The sequence below is a fragment of the Ascidiella aspersa genome, chromosome 7 (genome assembly GCF_963924565.1).
Source record: "Ascidiella aspersa chromosome 7, kaAscAspe10.2, whole genome shotgun sequence".
In the NCBI taxonomy this organism is placed as follows: domain Eukaryota; kingdom Metazoa; phylum Chordata; class Ascidiacea; order Phlebobranchia; family Ascidiidae; genus Ascidiella; species Ascidiella aspersa.
In genome coordinates, this window is record NC_139453.1 from 62,918 (window position 1) to 86,003 (window position 23,086).

The window sequence follows — 23,086 nt, forward strand, 5'->3', positions numbered from 1 at the left end:
GGACACATATTGTTACACAAAGAGTGGTGTCAGGTTTCAAATTTTGCACAAAACATTTCCATTGTTAAAGGGCTACTGAAGGTATTTTTATTATCAATATCGTCAGGCGTTTAATCGCTGATTGATAAGAAAGCCCAACCTTGGGTAAATTGAACCTTAACGGTGAGCGTTCAAATTTCAAGCATTTTGCCAAAGTAAATATTTAATCGTGATATCACAATCGGTTTTGTAAAGGTTGACTTAAATTGTTGCTAACACCAACACAAGAATAAATTGAGATGAAGCAAGCACAAAAAAAGAAAACTACTAAGCCGAAGGGACAGAAAGAAGGTAAATAAGTTTGTCATTTTATGTAATAATAACAATAAAAGTAAGTAATCGATTAAGTTAAGCTATAAATATTAACCTTTGCAGATATTCTTACAAGTTTATTTCATTTGTTCAAACCTTTTAAGTAGCCCCACTTACTGCTATTTCCGGACAACTTTGCACAACCCATACATTGTATGTCACTTAAGATAAAACAATGTTCGCTTTTAGTGTATTTTTAATAGTTGCTTAATTAATCATGAATACCTTTGATATATACATATATATAAATACATATATGTTTTATGATTATTGTAAAACATAGAAAATATACTTTATTTGAATTGTGGATATCCGCCCAAGATTCCAAAACTAACCGATGATTTAGTTGCCATGGCAACAACCTAACCCGGTGTTTCCCCCAAGGTGCAAAGCCTGCATCGGATCCGCAAGATGTCGCCACGTGCTCGCTCAAGGACATGGCCAAGGTCATCCTGGACCACGAGGGGGTTGAGATCCGTGCGTCGGGCAAGTGGGCGCTGGTGGTTGACCCCACGGAGAGGGCCCGAGTGTTCCTCAGCTACCGGAACGCAAACTGCCTGTGCGCACTCAACCGGGACGAGATGGAACCGGCCCGGGTCCGGATGGCCCTGCTCGGCTCCATAAGGTGAGGGGGAAGGGCCAGGAACCTTTGGCTGCGATGTAACCGGTTTGTGGTTGGCGCCGAACTTTTAAAGATGACGTCATACATTGACGTCATAAAACAAGAAGATTTAAGAAACCTGCCGTTTTCGGTCCAAAAAATGTAGAGGCGCTTTTTTTCAATTTTTATTTCGTAAGAATTAATCAGTAGGCCTACCCCTGAAATTAGCCCACGTAGTCCAACAGACTTAGTTTAAGAACCTCTCTTTTAAATAGAGCGCTTGACAGTTTTGTTAAGACAAAATAGTTTTTCAAATTTTTTAAATCTATTTATATTTACAAAATCTTTACACGAAGTAAGCAGCCAATCAAAAGAAAAGAAACAGTCGATAATACGACGCATGAATCAAATAAGAAGCATTTTAAACGAATGAGAACAAACTATTGTTGCGTAATAATCACATGCACTTGCTATTATGACGTAGGTTCGGAAAACCCTTTGTTATCGACATGATGGATGGCGACATGTTCCAAACCATTTCTGACGTATTCAATGGAATCAGACAAGGATTAATGGATGACGTCATGAGCAAAATTATCCTCAAGGAAGAAAAGTAAGACGGTGTTTAAAATATGTTGTGGATAATCCCAGGTGATGTGACAGTGGCTTCCTGCTTACCCTTCGCGGGACTTCGGAGTGTGATTAGGTGGGGGGGGGGGGGGGGTTATAAGGGGTTATAAAGATCTTTGTCCTTGGGAAAATATTCGCAACACCGAACTAAAGATGGTTGGAAAAAAAAACACCGAACTAAAGATGGTTAGAAATATACAAATCCTTCAGAAAGCTCCCGCTGCTCAATTGCTATTAATATGTCCGATAATATCGGATCGGTGCCGATAGCTGATACCAAGTTGTACTATCGACACTCGTCCGATACTAGGGTGGTATCGTTCAGACCCGATACCAAATGAATATGGGAATTCCATTCGTGATTTGTATTTTATCGCAGTGAATCTACCTTGAAACTAAGTATATTAAAAAAATAAAAGTTCAACAACTGAAAGTAACTCAATTCCCTAACGCTAAAGCAATTTTTCAAAAAAAAAAAAATTACGTTTCAATTTCTTCTATTTTACTTATTTGTGCATAACAATGACGTCATTCGGTATAAGTATCGAAAATTCCGGGTAATATGTTATCTTTGGTCGATCCGAAGCCAGCTCACAAAATAACCACTTGGGCAAGCCTTCATAAAAGTAAAGAGCAACTATATAAAGATAAACACCATCACTAGGCAACACGAGCGCGTCAGCAAACTATTATGACGTCACTGTTACGTCACAGATACATGGAGCTCGTAGAAGAATCAGACCCGGAAGAATATCAGCCAACCAGGTTCGAGCATCACCACATCGAAAACTTCCAGTTCATTATGACGTCAAAAGTGGCTCCTCAGCCCCAGCTAGCGGCAAAAATGTTCGTTCTCACCATCACAGACTAGCTTAGTGATGTAACAGTCGCTTATAGATCGTATTACGTTGAATAAAAACAATAAATTCCTGAGAAGATTTGAGTGTTTAGGTCACAGCTTGCTGAATTCAGAATCGGCTTGAAAGTTCTGCAAAAAAATTAACAACAAAAAAGCATGAAACGTCTGCTGTGATTTTTTTTTGCCCAAACCAGAATTACTTTATTAGAAATAATACTCGATTCAAAAAAAAATTAGTTTTTATTTCTACGGTTTATACAATAATAATTTCTGACCTGGTAGTGTAGCACGCCATCTAGTGCTGTGCTTGTTGACCGCTTGATGGCAGCATCGAGGAGTTTGACGAGTTGTTTGAAAGAAGGTCGAGACCAAATCTTCCATTTCCAACACTTGGTCATTATTGAGTACCTTGAACAAACATCGGTCGGTAAGCCTACTATCCTTAGTGTGGAATGTGGTTGGACGTAAGAAAAGCCTATCTACGAACTAGCACAGCCTAATCAGCCTAATACAGGGGTGGGCAATTATTTTCAATGGTCCACGTGAGAAACAGAAATGTATTTTGGGGGGCCGGGTCATAAAAGGACCTGGAATATAGAGTGTGACCTATTAATTAAATCTGTAAATACCCTTGTTTGGACGATAGGTAGAGAGTGGACAAAAACATGACCTACCTCTTTCAAGGGTAATTTAATTAATAAAATATTCTAAAACCAAAGTAAAACGGAAAGTTTTAGAAAAATCAGCCATGGCCGGATTAAATTGCTTGGCGGGCCTTAGTTCACAATATATAAATAGTTTGAAATATATAACTATATATATATTAGTTCACAATATATAAATAGTTTGAAATATATAAATATATATATATTAGTTCACAAAGCCTGGCCTAATAAATATGTGACGTCACACAAGACGCTTGTTACAAGTCGCCGACTGACAATTATCCAAACTAGTTTGTGGCGTTTCGCTCCAGCGAGTTTGTGAGGAATTTGTTGAACGCACGAATTCACACAAATGTATTTGTATTCAGACAATATCGCGCCGTTCCATGCAAGAAAAACAATTTAAACAAATATTAGGCGCTTTAATCCAGACGTTGGCAACTGGATTTATTTTAGTTTTTTAAAATTAGATCAGAAATAAAATTAGAGCAATTCATTTTTTCCAAATTACATTAGATATATTAGATTCCCATTTTCTAATTAGTTTAATTTATTTTGAATTAGTTACTGGAATAAGTTTAATTGAATTCTTTGAAAATAATAATCTAGTCGTCCAAATTCTGCTCCAGTCATAACCGACCTAACCTCGCCTTATCACATTAAGCAGCTTTGTGTAATCTTGAGCCAATACTTGTCAGTTACATGTTGTGGACTCTAAAGAACGTTGTTATGTTCGCTTTATTTGTTTAAGTGTTTACGTCATAGTTTGTGAATTGCTGTTCAAACCTGGCACCCACAATACGTCATAGTTTGTTAACCTGGCATCCATAATCTACTCACATCTCGATCCCACAAGTGTGCGGTCGTCTCATCCGATATCCCTCTTGCAACTTCTCCAACAATTCACTGTCTTTGACGTCATAATGCGGTGTGCAACCGAGCGTGACCATCTCGTAGAGGACATTCCCGAACGACCAGCTGTGACGTCACAATATGGATTATATTGTCTCAAGGTGGCGAACCACACAATGCACTTACACGTCACTCTTGGTTGTTATAGGGACTTCCCCCTGGCTCATCCGCTCTGGACTCACCCACTTGAATGGAACGTTCTTCTCTTTGTGCGTCATAATAGCTCCGTACCTACGTCATAATCAAGTAGCTGACGTCAAACATTCTTAAATAATAAAATAGCAAACCAAAGCTTGTTTGTAATAAAATAAAATTTTGGCAATTTGCATTTTGACTAGAAATAATCTGGGGCAACCCCAACCGGGAAAGTCCCGGGTGAAGTTTAATGTGGTATGAATCCTTTCAAGTTAAAAAATAAAATATGGCAGCAGTTTGTGAAGTTAACTACAGCGAGAGAAATCTAGCTTTGTTGGATATCTGGAATGAAAAATATTTTAATTGTGTTCAACATAACTTCGACTGAAGTTAGTTAAATGTGGATTGTTAACAATCCGAGGTTTCTAGGTGTACAATGTCGTTAAAAGTATGACGCCAGAAAGACTTTCCTGTACATCACCTGAATACGTCACAACCTGAATACGTCACAACCTGAATACGTCACAACCTGTATACGTCACAACCTGAATACGTCATAACCTGTATACGTCACAACCTGAATACGTCATAACCTGTATACGTCACAACCTGAATACTTCATAACCTGTAAACATCATTAGCAAGCCCGAAGTCTGTGACCTTGCAGATCCTTCCCTCCCCCACCAACACGTTCCTGGCGGCGAGGTCACCGTGGATGACCTTGATAGAGGTCAGATATTCCATCCCATGAGCGATGTGTCGGGCCATCTCAAGCAAGGCGAGGTTGGTGAGCGCGAATATCGGATCAGAGGAAGGCTGTAACAAAACAACTTTAGAATAACTGGATGTTGTAGCAAAATATTTATTCTAAAAAAGTTGAAATAAAATACAAAAGGACATTACAAAGTGGTGGATTGCAACTTTATCCAAATTAAAATTTTTTTTTTTCTATTTTTAGATTGTTCTTGAAGTAAACAAACTTAAATGTGGATTTGCTGCTCTTTAAAAAAGCTTTAAAATTGATTTAGTTTTTATATTTTCTTCTGGTAAAAAATAACTACTTTTCAAGAATAATTTATATCGATGGAATAAGAACTAACAATAAAAGTTTGAAGACAATTAAAACGACTGTTACGTCACGAGCTTGAAGTAGGAAGTGACGTAGGTCTCCGTATGTGACGTATTCGGTGACGAGTAGGACTGGATCACTTCCGGTGCAACATCCCAGCACTTGGATCACGTTAGGGTGAGTCCCCAAGTTGAGCATGAAGCCGATCTCGTAAATAAAGTCGCGAAGTCGTTCTTGATGGTTCGCTCCGTCTGAAACAAAACGATAAAATATTTGTGTGCTTTGCCCTAAATCCTGTTTAAAACCTGTTTAACGTGGTTCACGCCAGACAATGTCGAAAAATTCGACAAATTCTCCAAAAAATATAAATTTTAAAATTCGCAAGGATATAGCCCTACAAAATTTTTTAATTTGACTAAAGTAAAAAAATGTAGATTAGCCTAATCATATTACAGAGGATATAAACCCCCTATGACCTTATGTTTATTTTTTTTAGATTTTATGACATTTAGTTAAGATCAATCACTAGGAATGTTGGAATAGGTATTAGTCTAATATATATATAAATAACGAAGCCTGAACATATTACAGAAGGTGTTGAAATAAATTACACGCATGAATAGCGCCAAGTCAAGCGGAACCATCATTTGGGGAAGTTCGGAAACCCCTTGATAATGACGTCGTAAGCAACGAACAGACTATTAGTGGATGCCACGATGTACTGTTTGCAAGGAATGCTTTAAATACAAAATACTCATCAGGAACCACAGACTGTAACATCTAGCAAAATGTAAAGAAGATATTTTAAACTTTCATGGTTACTTTGCAAATTTAATGATCGACAACTGAAAGTGTTGGAACAATAATATAATTTTAGCAATTAATAAGAAAAATAACGTTGCTGACCGTCACGAGAAATTTGCAATATTCTGTGTCTACCTTTGTGTTTATTTGTTGGATTTTATGAAGTAAAGACCAACCGAATGTCGGAACAAGTGTAAGTGTAATATAAATATTAATACCGTTATCACAACTTGTATCAATTTACCTGGGATTGTTTTGACCGCAACCTCCTTGACCTCTAAACTCGCAGCAGACTTCATCTTGCCTCTGTAAACAACTCCGTAGTTCCCACGGCCCAGGACTTCCCCGAACTCGATACTGTTCCTGTCCAACTCCCACTTGTCGATGAAAGTTGGAATATTGCTCTATAAACAATAATTTAAAGTTGATAAAAGTTGGAATATTGCTCTATCAACAACAATTTAAAGTTGATAAAACTTGGAATATTGCTATATCAACAATAAATTAAAGTTGATCAAAGTTGTAATATTGTTCTATCAACAACAAATTAAAGTTGATAAAAGTTGGAATATTGCTCTATCAACAATAAATTAAAGTTGATAAAAGTTGGAATATTGCTCTATCAACAATAAATTAAAGTTGATAAAAGTTGGAATATTGCTCTATCAACAACAATTTAAAGTTGATAAAAGTTGGAATATTGCTCTATCAACAATAAATTAAAGTTGATCAAAGTTGGAATATTGCTCTATCAACAATAAATTACCACAGTAAATTTATGCGTTGACAAAACTTATCTACAGAAAATTACAGGTCAAGAAAGTTCTACTGTTGCTATTATTTAGTTAATACTGATACAGCCAGCTTGAATATTTAAGCTTTAAGCCCAAATCAAGAAATGCCATTTTATTTCTGTGGAGATAACTTTTTAACTTATTACAAACAAGCTTAAATTCCAACGATTTAGCATATATTAATGCATTAAAATTTGTGGTGAGTTTAAATAAAAACACTACATTTTTTACACTCATAAGGTACGAATGACGTCAAAACTACGTCACTTACATCGATGACGTCACCACTGTGAATAAAGTTGTTCTCTGCCCCGAGTTCTTTGTTAGCGACGAATTGCTCCCAAGTAAGAACTTTGCTCCTCATTATCCTCTCGCGCCGTTTCCATAGGCAACAACCGATCGTCACCACCAAAAGCAGTAGAGGGCACAGCACAACTATCACCACCAACAGCGCTAGAGAGAAGCAACCACGGCCAGAAGACAACCTGGGTCAAACAGGGGTGTTAGGGGATTCCCCGACAACAACCTGGATCAAACAGGGGTGTTAGGGGATTCCCCGACAACAATCTGGGTCAAACAGGGGTGTTAGGGGATTCCCCAACAACAACCTGGGTCAAAGGAGGCTGTTAGGGGATTCCAGACAACAACCTGAGTCAAACAGGGGTGTTAGGGGATTCCCCGACAACAATCTGGGTCAAACAGGGGTGTGGGGGATTCCCCAACAACAATCTGGGTCATAAGGGGATGTTAGGGGGATTCCCCGACAACAATCTGATTCAAACAGGGGTGTTAGGGGATTTCCTGGCAACAACCTGGGAACAATCTGGGTATAACAGGGGTGTTAGGGGATTCCCCGACAACAATCTGATTCAAACAGGGGTATTAGGGGATTTCCTGGCAACAACCTGGGAACAATCTGGGTCAAACAGGGGTGTTAGGGGATTCCCCGACAACAATCTGATTCAAACAGGGGTATTAGGGGATTCCCCGACAACAATCTGATTCAAACAGGGGTGTTAGGGGATTCCTCGACAACAACCTGGGTCAAACAGGGGTGTTAGGGGATTCCCCAACAACAATCTGGTTCAAAAGGGGTTGTTAGGGGATTCCCCGACAACAATCTGGGTCAAACAGGGGTGTTAGGGGATTACCCGACCACAATCTGATTCAAACAGGGGTGTGAAGGGATTCCCCGGCAACAACCTGGGTCAAACATGGGTGTTAGGGGATTCACCGACAACATCTGGGTCAAACATGGGTGTTAGGGGATTCCCCGACAACAACCTGGGTCAAACAGGGGTGTTAGGGGATTCCCCGACGACAACCTGGGTCAAAAGGGGGTGTTAGGGGTCCATCAAATCACGTTTATTGTGACGCAATATAAGATTTATCGTATCCTAGAAGATACGAGTATCGACCGATGTCCGATACTGAGACTGAAGTTGGAAAGCAGTACAATTAAGACGACCTTCACATGACTTCAAGGTCAAATATCTCAATGTAACATTATGTTTAGACATTTATTTGGGATATTTTGAATTATCTTCGATATATCGTTTATCGTAATTATCGGACAAATTGTAACAAACCCGTCGCCAAAGAATCCTGGAGGGCAGCGACAGGTGGCTCCGACCAGTGGTGCCATCTTGTCCACACAGATTGCGGATTCTATGCAGGGGTGGTCAAACTCAGGGGAGCAATAATCCGTGTCGGTACAACCTTCGCCAAGGTCATCTGTAGAAGTCAAACAGTAAGATTTCTATGCCAACTTTCAAGTGTTTTGTATAAACTTGCCTTAACCGTGTAAGTACAACTCTAAACCAACTACGGTTTACACAACAAAACAAATATGTTGTCCTAAAAAGACTTTAAGAATTATAAGTGTTCATATACTTGTAAATATAAAGGTTGCTATTACAAATTACAAACTAAGTGTGTTCGAAAATCAAAATAACAAAAATTGGAACAGTTTAAGTCCTAATATACGTGAAAGCAACTTCCATTTGTCCTGCTCTTTACGATGCAAGTTATCGGTGCACGGTAGAAAATATCGGACAATCAAAATCAAAATCTGAACAGATCTAGCGACCAAGTGTTGGCTCACCTGTAGAATTAGTCCTACCGTTGCCACGGTAACCAGTGACGCATGAGCAGTTCGCGTCCAGCGTTCCAGTACTCGTGCAGTTAGCTGTGACGTCACAAACGCCATAGTCACAAGCATCGATTTCTGAAATATAATACCTTTTTTTGAAACATCTTCAATTTTCGGAGGGCCTTTCCCCTGATGAGATTGTTCTGGTCTGATCAACAGTTACGTCACCAGTGATAACATCATAAAAATATAAGTTCGCAAATATACAGTACAGCGAGTCCAGGATTTAATATCCAGCTTGGCTTGCATGTTGAAGTTCCATTTACATCGCACTGTTCCATTATGTCAAACATTTTACCATTGTTTTTTGTTTACATCAAAGCGTTTCCAGCTTGTAAGGTGACATAATTAGTTTCAGTTGTCAACAAAAGTCAACCCATAAATAATACAAAAAAATTGATTAAAAATCAAGATCGTAAAACGTTTGGTTCACCACATTTCATAAAACGATAATGCCTAATTGGTTGATCTTATGATTTGACCATTGGCCTCTAATCAACTTCAAAGTATTGTTTGTTTGAAGAGTTTTATCACAAGCATTTTATATGATGCCCCGCATATTTGCCGGTTTGCATTACCACCTAGTGTTAGTTCACCTGCTGTGAATGTTGTGCTCGCTTGACAGTTGACAGGGTTTTTCGAGCAGTGACCAGCACTTGACTCATACAATGTCTCCACTTTAACTTGGTACGTTGCCCCTGGCAACAATCCTGTGACGTAGCTGACGTAAGCAACACCGCCGTCACAAGGTGTCGCGAAAGATTCGTCTTGTAGTTCGTAGATTCGAGGAGCCTAAAAAGTATTATTTGATCAAGTCGATTCTTTTTTTATCGAACACGGTGCCCGATATTTAAACGTCACACGTAACATCAACAAAAACAGCCAATCAATATCTGTAGTATCGTTGCTAAGAAATTCGATATTATCGTTGCTAGGGAGTCCAATAATATCGCCGCTCATTTGGTAGAATCGTTGGTAGGATAGATAACAACATAATTACCGCTTTTACCCACAACGATATTTTTGGACTCCATAGATCGGCCTTCCTAGCAACGATAATATCAAGTTGCCTAGCAACGATATTCACCGTTTCGTTCGGGTTGGGCGAGCTCCCAACATCCGGGACAACAACGAGCGTCATGCTTTGCAGATCACGTGACGTAGGAGCGAACCACGTGACGTTTACGCCGATGCTCCCCTCTGCGAAGTTGACGTCATAACCATGCACTGTGACGTTGCGGGGAGTGAACAATGGAAATCCCAAATCTGTAATTAAAGTTATGTTTGTGTTACAATAAAGAGCAGAATAACAAATGAAGTATTCCCTTTTTGCAAGAACTTGGCATTTGTTCTACTTTTTCTCGCGCATCCAGTGGATGAAGCTGTGGTTGACGAACTACAGTTGCAGGTATGGAGCCAGATGGTAGTGAGTGACAGCAAATATTCCCGGATCAGTGACAGAAAATATCCACTGACCTTATGTGCAGTTGCTGTGATCCCATATTCAGTAATAGCGATCCTGTATGTTTTAAAGCAGCCTATTTATCAGCTCGTTAATGTCAGTTACTGTATTTCGGTATTTTGTTGCAATTATTCAGTAATTTAAATGTTTTAAAAAACGTGAAAATTACCTACTGAAGGTAAATTCGCCCCCCCTCTGCTTGTGACATCATACTTTTTTACCACCTCTGCCCCCCTCTATTCCTGACGTCATACTTACCGCAGCATAGCGTTGCGCCATCTAGTGTGGAGATGTTGCGGTCTTTCGCCAACTGATCGGCGCAGCTTGTGATTGGTTGGATCGGGTTATGACGTGCGCTGACGTAATTACTAGACCGACTAGAAACAAAGTTTGACTTCGCAAACAGGTATATAATAATATATTGGCGTAACTTAAGATTTAGTTCAACTTTAAGGTGATTCAAATTCCAAACTAACTCGGAAGTCTGCGCAACAATTACTCGAAAACACGACAATGACGTCAATTATTGATTTGTTTCGAAGATTTATTTTTACAACAAAGAAACAAAGATTTACTTCACGTAAGGAACAAGTCGAAAGTCGTAGGCAGTGACGAAGCTGGATTCGAACCAGAAACTTCGGGAATTCTACAAAATAAACAATATCCTCTGCTAGCTTTTAAACCTGTTTTAAAAAATAAATATTACCATCACCAATAACACAGCCTCCTTAAAATGGGGTTACTATTGGTAACCAGATGGTAGTAAGCATCATTAGGGGGGTACTTGGGTTCACCTTGGGACCAGTGACCAAATCGAATTCTAAAAGTAAAAAACGTACTACCGAATTCCCCATTCTCACCGCGGGCAGCGAAACGTAACCGTCATCCCTCAATTGTGACGTAATACTTGTTCCTGTGCAATCGGTGACGTTGTGGCACGTCACAATGTCGCAACCACAGAAACCCTCCATGACGTCACAATTATCTGGAATGGAATTACTGCAAAGGTCCGTATCAGAAGATCGAACCCAGAACTCATTTCTACAAAAAGTATAACTTTATCAACAAAAAAATATTTTAAAAACAACGTTTAAAGTCAAAACAACCAGGGTTTAAAGGTCACAACCACCAGGGTTCAAAGGTCACAACCACCAGGGTTCAAAGGTCACAACAAAGAGGGTTCAAAGGTCACAACAACCAGGGTTGAAAGGTCACAACAACCAGAGTTGCAAGGTCACAACAATAGATTTGCAAGGTCACAACAACCAAAGTTGCAAGGTCACAACAACCAGAGTTGCAAGGTCACAACAACCAGAGTTGCAAGGTCACAACAACCAGAGCTGCAAGGTCACAACAACCAAAGTTGCAAGGTCAAAACAACCAGGGTTTAAGGCTCACAACTACCAGGGTTCAAAGGTCACAACAAACAGGGTTCAAAGGTCACAACAACCAGGGTTGAAAGGTCACAACAACAGATTTGCTAGGTCACAACAACCAGAGTTGCGAGGTCACAACAACTAGAGTTGCAAGGTCACAACAACCAGAGTTGCAAGGTCACAACAACCAGAGTTGCAAGGTCACAACAACCAGAGCTGCAAGGTCACAACAACCAGATGTGCAAGGACATAACAACCAGAGTTGCAAGGTCACAACAACCAGAGTTGCAAGGTCACAACAACCAGAGTTGCAAGGTCATAACAACCAGAGTTGCAAGGTCACAACAACCAGAGTTGCAAGGACACAACAACCAGAGTTGCAAGGTCACAACAACCAGAGTTGCAAGGTCTCAACATCCAGGGTTCAAAGGTCACAACAACCAGGGTTCAAAGGTCACAACAACCAGAGTTGCAAGGTCACAACAACCAGATTTGCAAGGACACAACAACCAGAGTTGCAAGGTCACAACAACCAGAGTTGCAAGGTCACAACATCAAGGGTTCAAACGTCACAACAACCAGGGTTCAAAGGTCACAACAACCAGGGTTCAAAGGTCACAACAACCAGAGTTGCAAGGTGGTTTGTTCGACGGTTTTAAGTTTATCTTATTTTAACGCTCACCTTCCAAGGGAGCAGTTTAAGATCGGGATTCTTGTTTTTCGTTCATCTTCAAGCAGAAGAAGAATCCCATCAAGGAGGATTCCTGGGTGAAGAAAGGGCGAATATGGCGTCAGATCAAACCACAACGTCATAGTAAAATGCGATTGAACTTTCGATTGCAAATATAATTGATCTTTGCAAACTAATCTATCCGCCAGCCCTCAGCACTGGACCAACTTACCTAAATGTTGTTTAACAGTGGTAGATAACTAAAACCAATCCCTTCATACTTTTGCTCTTTAGAAAACATAATCAACCGATTGCACAATTTCCTCTAGAACTTGACCAACAACAAACGTCTAATTGGTAATTTTATTGCCAATGTTGAGATTTACTTTCTTGAAGCCAGGTCTACGTTAAATGGTTTAAACACTGACCCAAAAAACCTTGGCTATTTTCACTGCTTAAGCGATTTGATATACATTTATAATACAGTTATATAATACAGTTAGGCAGTTTTGAAACCACGATATAATTTGTTTTTTGTTTCGAAGCTATTATCGTATTAACTTAAAGTAAACTGAAAAGTCAAATTTTTGCACTGCAAAAATCCAACGAAGAAGTTTATTTGACGAGGGACATAAACTCACCGTTGTCGTTTTTTAGATCCCATGAGACGGCGGTTGTGATGGTGAGTTTTGGGGGATTTCCCGTGATCTGGGTGCGGTTTGAGAACGAGATGTTTTCAGCGACGATGTCAATTGTGACGCCTGCAATGAAACTTACTCAATGTACATCAAGTCACGTGCACAGCACAGAAGCAAGAGGCGCGGAATGACGAAACAATACAAAGAAATTGCACTTCTAAACAGCGCCAGCAAAAAATGATTAAAAATTTCGGTGGAATCAAAACTTAATAAACCACCAGCCGGTTTTCAGCCTCTTTTCAGTAAAATAAACCCAGTTATTAACCTACAAAGGGTTATATGTTTTGCGCTAATGTTGCTTCACATAAACCAGCTAACAAGTATTTCGCTGTTGTGACCCTGGACTAATTTATACCAACGATAAACAGACATCGTGGTAAGACTAACCAAAGCACATACAGCGGTAGGTAGCATTTTGAACGTTTCGAATAAATACGATAATGGCTTAGTATTGATAACACGTCTAACTACAACATCCAGCCATTATGAAAGCGCAGACCATCCGCGCAAAATATTAACTTACTTCAAGGAAGTAAAATTATATTCCATAAGACTTTTGCAATTTACGAAATTGTAGAATTATTTTACTTTAGTTTAAAATAGATTTTATAAGCTAGTAACAAAGGTGCTTAAACAAACATGAACCTGGTCTGCATCTCGCCGTTAAAGCCGCCACAAAAAGCGACGACGCGATGCACACAACAAACCATCCATTCATGATGTCACAATGAGAATAGCCCCTTGAAGCTCGACCTTGAAACGAAGTTAGAGGTCAAAGTTTTCACTAAACGCCTAAACCTTCCTGCGAGAAAATTTCAACGGTTATTTGCCTGAATCTAAATAAGTGGGAATAAAAATGTCTGATTGTAATAAGTCAGGTTGTTTGATACTTTTAGACAAAGAACATCGCAATCCGATCCCAAATGACGTCATCACTATGCGCAAAATAATTAAAATTGAAACGTCGAAAAGCATTTTTCGTTTACCAGGTCCAAATTAGCTTGAAGTTCAGTTACCCCCATTTGCTAAAACACTAATTCATAACTTAAACTTTCAAGATAGAAATCGCTGCGGGCAAATACCGATACTAACACTTGGTATCGGGCATCAGGTCCGATATTATCGTTCCTAGTGATAAGTGTTTGACACTAAAATGCAGGAAATATTTAAAACGTCAAACAGAAGCCGGTAGTGGGTTACAACATGGATGGAATTTTGGCCCAACCAGGAATTGCCACGTGGCGCTAATCAAAACAATCAACTCAACAATAAAAACGAAGAGCGGCATTAAAACCGGTTGTTCGACTTTTACTTTATAATTACATTATTTTTCTCAAACAACCTTCTTGCATGACGTCACTTCACAACTCGCCAGTTATATCAGCTGTAAAATAATATTTCTAATTGAAATCTAGAAAACGTTACTTTCTAAAGTAATAAACTTACAATAGTTCGATCTGAACTAGCACAACTATCTATTATTCTACTCAAAAACACATTTAAGCGACAGACTGGGAAGTGCTTTGACCAAGGTTAACACTAAAAACAACCAAACCTAAAAAAATAGACATAACCTTATTCTGGGATAAATGTATTTCCTAAATTCCTATATTTAGAACAAAGTGTGAACTGTCAAAGCATCGGAACCCACACATCAGTAAAAGGGCAGTATGCGAGGGTTGAAATAAAAATTTGATGTCTTCAACCGATTACAAAATTTTATAAATGAGCAATTACAAAAATAATAATAGCTTCAATTTTAAGTATGTTGCGTCTCACTTTTTACTCCTATGATTTAATTAGCTTAGTTTGTAATTAAAATATTTAAAAGCCACACGCTAATTACTTCTTTTTAGACTTTGATATTTCTTCAACTTTTAATTATTTAATGATTAATCATTGGTTAAAGCTCGCGAGTCATGTTCACTCATGAATTCACTTGTAACTTCTCTCATAACTGCTCGACGTAAATCACCAGCTAACCTGCTCTGTTAGTTCCCAATGAGGGAGTGCCACGTCATGCTGGGCTGCGCTTCAATCAGATCGCAGCCAATCAAAACAGGGCAGAGCAAACAACGTGAAAGGCTCGTCTGTCAAACTTCAGCGAAACTTGATTTGGTTTCTGCAAATATTTTGACAACTTTCCAAAAGCAGAGGAATTCTCATCCAAAGACACTTTCCAATAAAGTAGCAACTATATTAAAAATTGTTTTTGTTTAGAAACGTCGCCCTAAAATACTTTACCACGGGTTATTTTGGATGTTCTTTGTGTGGACAATTTCACTCACTAAGCTTGCCTTTATTAAAAATGTAGTTTTTACAAATTATTACAAATCGTATGTGACGATAATTTACCCGATACTGGATATCGAGTATCAGGGTTGATCCAAATTTTCACTAAATGCGTAACAAATAAAATAACGCCGCAAATAAGGAGAGCAATAAAACTTATACCTCCACAAACGACTAAATTATGGAGAATCAGAGATTTATTAAACTCAACTGAACAAGACAAAGACCCGTCGATAAAGAACTAACATCTTTATAAATAAAGCCACAATTATAAAAGTGAAACCTCGCAAAATATGAACAGAATCACAAGCGTATTATGCCAAGGTGATCTCAACCACAACAGGGGTTAGGCTAAGGTTTAATATAAACGCGACATCGTTAGTCTGCCTATAAAAGTTGAAATAACTTCAACCTTGTGATTCACGCTCACATTTAGGATCAATGTAATTTATACGATAATATAAAATGTTGGGTATAAAATTGTGGTTTTAAATCCACATTGAAATAGGGCTATAATTTAAAATCTGTAACGAAGCAAACGAAGCTATTTATTGGCTGAAATAAACATTTTTTTAAAGGATGTGATTCGCGGCGACAGTAAAAAGTCACGAAGTAGTTTGCGACGAGCAGCATTAGAAGCATTGCTCCAACGTGTCGAGTGTAGCAACCACGATTATCTAGTCACCCCCTACACACACACCCAACGCACCCCTATCCTCTAACCCCAAAAACCTTAATGTCTTGAGGATGACAATCTTTGACCGTGGTCACGGTTCACCTGCGGTCACGGTTGATCGCACACGTGCATTTGATTGGTTTGTTTTTCTTCTGTCAATTGAAATCACCTCGACCTTCACAAAACAACCTTTAGACACGATAGTAGCGGCGCAACTCGACCGTGACATAAAGTGCAGTGGACTGTGAACGAAAAACACATCCCCGAGCTCCTGACGTCACAATCGCATGACTTCGGCAGATAATAGCGTGCATTATTGCGTAACAATGCTTGCGTCGCGCTGGGCTTTGTTACAATGACAAACGATATTTAATTTTAAACAAATGGCGGGAATTTACGATAATTACAATCCAACTAACGTGCAAAATAAAAGTGCAAATACTAAACTTTAATATTCTGTTTAAACATGACAACGTTAGGTGTTTTATAAACACACGAGGCATACATCGACACAATCCGGTGTGACTGACGAATATGTTCTTACCCTGATTGTTTAATGAAGTGTGTAGTGAGGCACAGAACAAATATCGGAGTAAGTTTAAATGTTTAAACTTTCGTTTAAAAAAGTAGAAAAAGCCTTGGCAACAAAATTCAACTATAAGAAGTTAAAATAGAGATATTAGAGTGTCAACCAATAGTGTCATATGCAGAGCTACCGAACTAACCAAGCAAAAATATTGTTGTACCTTGGATCAATTTCGGGGCTTTTAACCAAGGGGTAAAATCAATTCTGAAGTGGAAAACAAAATAAAGTGTGAGCGCAAAACAACCTTCGACATAAATATCGTGTTGGCCTCTCGCGCAAAAAGCGATCTAATGAAACATTAACGGCCGAACTGTGAGTGACTGCGTGTATTCGAACCAAAGGTGTGAAAATGTGACGAACGTGCAATAGGGGAAAATACACAGCAATAAGTGGTGACGTCATACGGATCCAAGGTGTGACGTCATGGTGACGTGGCGTTTGTTGATTGTCAAACCACTGGAATCATCTCGGTGTATTTCTGTGACGAAACGTTGTACTTAAAAGTTAAAAAAGCGAAAGTTGCAATTAGGTCAAGAATTTAATAAAAAATCACATGCCTTTTATCCTGCTTCACGAAATCATAAATTATATTTAACAAAACTTACGAATTAAATTAAAAAATAACTTATAATTTCCAAAACTTACAAATAACCCCAAAAAACTCACGAAAGAATTTACGATACTAACGTATTATCTCACAAAAAGTTACCTTTACGAAACTCACAAATATACTGGATCACGAATTATTCACAAAACTCACGACAGTGTTAATTTTGTCGCTGATGGCGGACTCCTTGTTCCGCAGGGTGGGGTTAGAGAGGAGCTCCCCTATTCTTTTAAAAGAAGGTCTTTCGAAGGAATTCCAACGCCAGCATTTCGTCATAATGCTGAACCTGGTTTGTCAACAATCGTTGTACAATGTAAAAGAAATTATTTGGCGCTTAGAGATGGTTTTCACATTTTTGTCAAAAAGTGATGGTGATACTCACATATGATCGTGACACATATGTTCACAGCATAATATTGGTTTTTGATCGTGATTCATTTTACCGTGATACTCACATATGATCGCCGCATGATACTGGTTTTTGATCGTGATTCATTTTACCGTGATACTCACATATGATCGCCGCATGATACTGGTTTTTCCATCCTGTATCCACTTTGTAATTTCTTAAACAAATCTTCATTTTCAACATCCGGGTACGGTGGGCAGCCAAGCGTGATCATCTCGTACAGCAAGTTCCCGAACGACCACCTATTACGTCATAATATAAGCACGTTGTTCACCTATTACGTCATAATATAAGCTCATTGTTCACCTATTACATCACAATTTAGTCCAACTGTAACTTCCACCAACCAATATAGTTTTACTCAGACGGTAAACGAAAAGCTAGATTACAAAGAGGGTGACGTCATTATTGATATGCTGACGTCATGTACTTACACGTCACTCTTGCTTGTGATGGGGACTTCCCCTCGCATCATACGTTCGGGGCTTACCCACTTTATTGGAACGCACCTCTCAGTTTGACCTCGTATGACCCCGTATCTGAACAACAAGAAAGATTTGACAAAATACTCAAAACAAAATTGAACTTCGCGCATTGGAGCAAATACCAAATAACAGTTATGTTGTGTTGAAGTTTGGTACTTTTATGTTAATCAGTTGATCCCGCGTTTTGTTAAAATGCATATTTTAATATTTTTTTGTTTTCATTCTAACTGAATAAATGCATGGCTTTTCCCAGAAATCTTTAAACGTTAACTAATATCCAAAATCTAACCGACATCAACTAAAAGCTTGTGTTAGGTTTTATCGCATGTAAACGGAGACCAACGACAACAGGGCTACGTAAAATAAAAAAATAAAAATTTCTGACAACAAAAACTTAACCAAAGCAATATTTTTCTTAAAAATCATTTCTTTCCGATCATGTGTCAGCCGTAAGCAAAAGTTGCAGATCAACACACCTTATTTTTCACTTTTTTTCTCATACAACATTCCTACGAGGTTGTCACTTGACACCTGACGTCATCACCTGTATACGTCATTGGCGAGCCCGAAGTCTGATATCTTGCACACGAGTCCCTCCCCCACCAGCACGTTCCTGGCCGCGAGGTCGCCGTGGATTATTCGGTTTCGCGTCAAGTAATACATCCCATCAGCGATCTGCGCGCTCATCCCGTATAAAGTGTGCTCAGTCAAGCGGAACATAGGCTCCTTGGCGCATTTGTCGGGCTGCAAAAAATATTAAAACATCAACAAATTGAGTCGACAACGAACATCACAATTGATTAAGTGATTAGGCTTGCCTTTGAGGCCCCCAGGGTACTATGATACATACGCTGTTATCGTTGTTCAAGTACGAGATTTGAAGGGCTAGATCACGGTCCTACGCACTTGTGTAAGGATGTATCACCAATTAAAAGTAGTTAACAATTTTTTTCAGTAAACTTACCATTTGTTGAGCTCCATACTCAACAACTCAAAGGCCTCTAATTTGCTCCGGTGTACAGCTAATTACCCCACTTATCTCATGACCCCAACTCACGCCATGACCTCATGACACCATGATCACCTGGCCTACCCCAACTTACCCTTCTTGCGTCATAGAGGAAGTGCAGAAGGTCGCCGTACTTTGCCAGCTCTGTGACGCAATAAACGGGTTCCTTTGTTGTGCAACAACCGCGCACCGATACCACGTTAGGGTGTTCCCCCACGTTGAGCATGAAGCCGATCTCAAAAAGAAAATCCTTGATGTTGTTGCCACTGGAGGCGCCCTCTGTGGAGGTCAGAAGGCAAAGTTTAAAGGTCAAATGCAAATAATCAAAGGTCAAGTTGGTGCGCCATAGTCCTACTTAACGGCTTGTCGCTGATCTCTCGTGTGCACAACTTTTACACAAAACATATAAGAATGGCCGCGTGGCTAAGAATCAATCGTCTCACACAACAACTAAACAGGACTGCTATACTTGTGCTTCAAACTAAGGAATGCTCCTTAAGGGCTGCAACAAAAGTGTAAAACAATGAGTTATTACAAGTTATAACGTAAGGGTGAAACGGCAATAAAAGAAATAAAACCAGAAGAGAAGTGAACCAAAGCGACAAACAAAACAATAAATTAACAAAATATTGAAGGTCATTTGAAGAGGTCAAATGTCTAATTTTAAAGGTCAAAGTTCGAGTTTTAGAGGTCACACTAGACTACCTTGCAGCATTTTCACTGCCACCGGTTCCTTCTCCGATACGCTCGATTTGTAAGTTCCAGCGTAAACCACTCCGTAATTACCACGACCTATTACGTCACCAAGAATGACGTCATCGCGATCCAACTCCCATTTGTCGCCAAATGTTGGAAGGCATAACTGTAAAGATCAAGTTCAAAATATATTCTTGGAAGGAATTAAAATGAGTGATTTTTTAACTGCTTGGTGGTTCAGCCGCAACTGTAAGATTAAATGCTAGCACGAGCTAAATTACCAAACTACAGGCAAACAATATCACGAGCTTTCTTAGTTTGTTCGGATGAAGCACTTGTTGTACGTAAAAGGCTTGCCAACATTACAATACAATTTGTCAAGTTATTTAAAGTTCCAATATAATTGCTAAACCAATTGCGGCACCCAACATCCACTATCGATGTTAACAACCAGCGTTCCACAGCAACTAATTTCCGATTTACACAAAACACGACTTTCAACAAATAACAATATTCCGAGGGTCGGTGGTTCACCTCCTGGTCAATCAACTTCGCTTCGATCTCATATTCTAACGATCTGTTCGCCACAAACTGCGACCACTTGAAGTCGTAGTCGCGCTTGTGCTTGCTCCATTGATGACGTAACAGTAGGAAGGTTATTAGGAGGATTATGACGACACACGTTGTCCCGACAACCGCCATTTTCCAAACGTTGCTATAGCAACCGTCACCTGAAATAAGCCTGAAAAAACCCACAGATTAAGTAAAAACTTTCAAATGCACTGTACGCTAAAAAATAACTATTTTTATTTGCTGTAAAACTTTCAAATTATTGTAAAAATAAAATTCGGTATAACAAGTAGCAGGATTTAAATGAAGATATTCGGCGGTTCTTACTCACCCCTCCCTGAATCATACGTTTGATTACCACAATTCCTATTAGCTTTCTTTGCTACTTCAATGTAGAACAAACCGGTTTCCCAGTTAACCTTTTAAGCTGCAAATATTTCACAACCCTGCTAAAAACTCACCCGTCCCCAGAATGCAGCGTTGGGCATCTGCAGAAGGTGCCACGCCCACTCCCCGCCTCTCTCTCGCACCTAGCATCCGGAGCACAGGGGTTCAACTCAGGGGAGCAATAATCCAAAGCGGTGCAGCCATCGAAGCTTTCTGGACAAATGAAGGTTATCGTTAATAGTCGGAGAGCTGCCCGATACTTGACATTATATAAATACCGATACCGATGTATCGGACGAAAAGTATTGCGATCAGACACGAAATCACGTCAATGTTATGTTCAAAAAAACAAAACAAAAATAGGTGAAATTGGAACGTCGGCATTATTTCAGCTTAGAAGGTTTAGCGTTGAAATGTTTAGGAATCTCGATTTGTTAGCCAACTACAAATCCTTTCAAGATTAAAACGCTACCTTGCGTCGGATATTTCCTCATAATAATTTGGCATCAGGTATCGGCTACGATCCAACGTTATCGGACAACCCTCACTTTAAGGATACTAATACTTGCGAATAACTCACCGTTGCCACGTACGCCGTTGCCCTGGTAACCGCTGGGGCAGGTGCACGTCACGTTCCACGTTGTGACGTCTACAATCGTTCTACAGGTGGCACTTACGTCACAATAGGCGTAGGAGGGATCACAGACGTCAACATCTGGGAATAATGACGTCACAAATACAAAGGTTATTTCCTTGTTTTAAAAGAGAATAAGGATTTATTAGTTTACAATGGTTTGGAAATTAGTGCGATATCCTTAATATGTAGCGAGTATGTTACCAAAGATCAGGGGCCACCGAGCTCAAGCCGGGTAATTGTAAGGCCTGGCCAACGCGGGCCAGGCGAAAAAAATGCGCTGTTTATCAATTTAATTATAGTTATACGAAGGAAATATAAATAACTATGCAATAACAACTGTAGTGGGCCTTGATAAATTGTCGTACAGCATTTTCGCCAAATTTAGTTTTAATCTGCTTTCGCAAACATCTCATCTTGATTATGGAAATCTCTAGCGGAACAAACTTATTAACACGGCGGGCTTGGTGGAACCTGCGCTAGATCCGTCGAGCAAAACCACTCACCCGTGACGTTGAGCTGGCTCGACCAATAGCATTTGTCGTTGTCACAGGGGACTTTCCCCTTCTTGTGGAAGGTTGTTATGACAACCTTGTACGGTGTGTTTGGAAACATCGGGGTTAAAGTTGCGTCATGCTTCACTAAATCACCCCCACACAACCCCGGGGTAATTGAGGGGCGAGGGGAGATTCGACCCTGCAAGAATAACTCGTATCACGTCACTATCGCAATTGTGTTATAAATATGACGCCATTGTGGTGATTATATTTATTTATTTTATGACGTCATTTTGCAATTATTTTACTATATGATGTCATTGTTGCACTTTTATTTAATAAATGACGTAATTTTTACTATTATATTTGTTAGGTGACGTTAGTCATATATTATTTTTATGTTGCAACAATTGCGCTTCATTTTTTTGTGATGTCACACATGCGACTTACAGTTATCACAGGGTGATTCCCCTTCGATGACGCGGTGACTTGGTAGCTGATGACGTGTCTTGAGTTGATTGGCTGGAACCAATGGAGCGTGACCTCTAGAGCCCCCCGTTTAAAGTTGGGGCGAGGGGGGTCAAAAGTGGGGGCCCGTGCAAAGTACTGGGGGATTCCCGCAGCTGAGAACAACATGTGACGTAATAGGGGGGTGTGACGTGGTCAGGGGGGCGAGTCTGTCTTGGTTGGTTTTAAGGGTTCTTACCACAGCAAAGCTTGGAGGCTTCTGATTGGTTGATGTTGTGCGTGGCCAGCAGAGCGGAACAGTCGTGGGCTCTCATCGTATTAATTCCATCCGTGTATTTCAACGCAACTGCGCCTCTGGGCAAATATAAGATAAAATGCATTTATTGAACACACTAAACTAGCATCTACAATCATTTCTAAAAAGACATTTCGCGGAACAAAGTTTTAGATCAACTAAGCTGCACTTTAAAAAACAGAAGTGGTTCAAGACATTGTGGAAATGCCAAGAAGTAAACATTAAAAAACTAATTAATCCCGACCTAACCGATTAATTACCCTAAAATGAAGCGAACCTGTAATAAGGAATGATCTT

General features: G+C 39.5%; 2 protein-coding genes across 2 annotated transcripts; one reads left to right on the forward strand and one right to left on the reverse strand.

The window, feature by feature from the left end:
• The first annotated feature begins 115 nt into the window (after nucleotides 1-115).
• On the forward strand, nucleotides 116-2,513 carry LOC146137130 (IQ motif and ankyrin repeat domain-containing protein 1-like). Its single transcript, XM_083393730.1, has 5 exons — nucleotides 116-162; nucleotides 235-330; nucleotides 736-976; nucleotides 1,437-1,565; nucleotides 2,297-2,513. The coding sequence occupies exons 2-5, from the start codon at nucleotides 279-281 to the stop codon at nucleotides 2,451-2,453; spliced, it is 579 nt and encodes a 192-aa protein (XP_083249856.1). The 5' UTR covers nucleotides 116-162; nucleotides 235-278; the 3' UTR covers nucleotides 2,454-2,513.
• LOC146137131 (uncharacterized) lies at nucleotides 1,277-13,970 on the reverse strand. Its single transcript, XM_083393729.1, has 18 exons — nucleotides 13,824-13,970; nucleotides 13,122-13,241; nucleotides 12,493-12,574; nucleotides 11,295-11,475; nucleotides 11,010-11,080; nucleotides 10,693-10,811; nucleotides 10,060-10,238; nucleotides 9,569-9,764; nucleotides 8,925-9,047; nucleotides 8,410-8,554; nucleotides 7,092-7,305; nucleotides 6,271-6,430; nucleotides 5,289-5,473; nucleotides 4,779-4,969; nucleotides 4,145-4,249; nucleotides 3,947-4,084; nucleotides 2,717-2,849; nucleotides 1,277-2,570 (listed from the first exon to the last, which is right to left on the reverse strand). The coding sequence occupies exons 1-18, from the start codon at nucleotides 13,894-13,896 to the stop codon at nucleotides 2,535-2,537; spliced, it is 2,451 nt and encodes an 816-aa protein (XP_083249855.1). The 5' UTR covers nucleotides 13,897-13,970; the 3' UTR covers nucleotides 1,277-2,534.
• Between the last annotated feature and the right edge of the window lie 9,116 nt (nucleotides 13,971-23,086).

Coding starts and splice junctions, on each gene's coding strand:
- LOC146137131 (XM_083393729.1), bottom strand. CDS start 13,896: ATGAATGGATGGTTTGTTGTGTGCATCGCGTCGTCGCTTTTTGTGGCG. Junction 4,970..5,288: donor TCCTACTTCAAGCTCGTGAC/GTAACAGTCGTT, acceptor GTTTTGTTACAG/CCTTCCTCTGATCCGATATT. Junction 4,085..4,144: donor ATAACAACCAAGAGTGACGT/GTAAGTGCATTG, acceptor GTGACGTCACAG/CTGGTCGTTCGGGAATGTCC.
- LOC146137130 (XM_083393730.1), top strand. CDS start 279: ATGAAGCAAGCACAAAAAAAGAAAACTACTAAGCCGAAGGGACAGAAA. Junction 331..735: donor GCCGAAGGGACAGAAAGAAG/GTAAATAAGTTT, acceptor GTTTCCCCCAAG/GTGCAAAGCCTGCATCGGAT. Junction 1,566..2,296: donor ATTATCCTCAAGGAAGAAAA/GTAAGACGGTGT, acceptor GTTACGTCACAG/ATACATGGAGCTCGTAGAAG.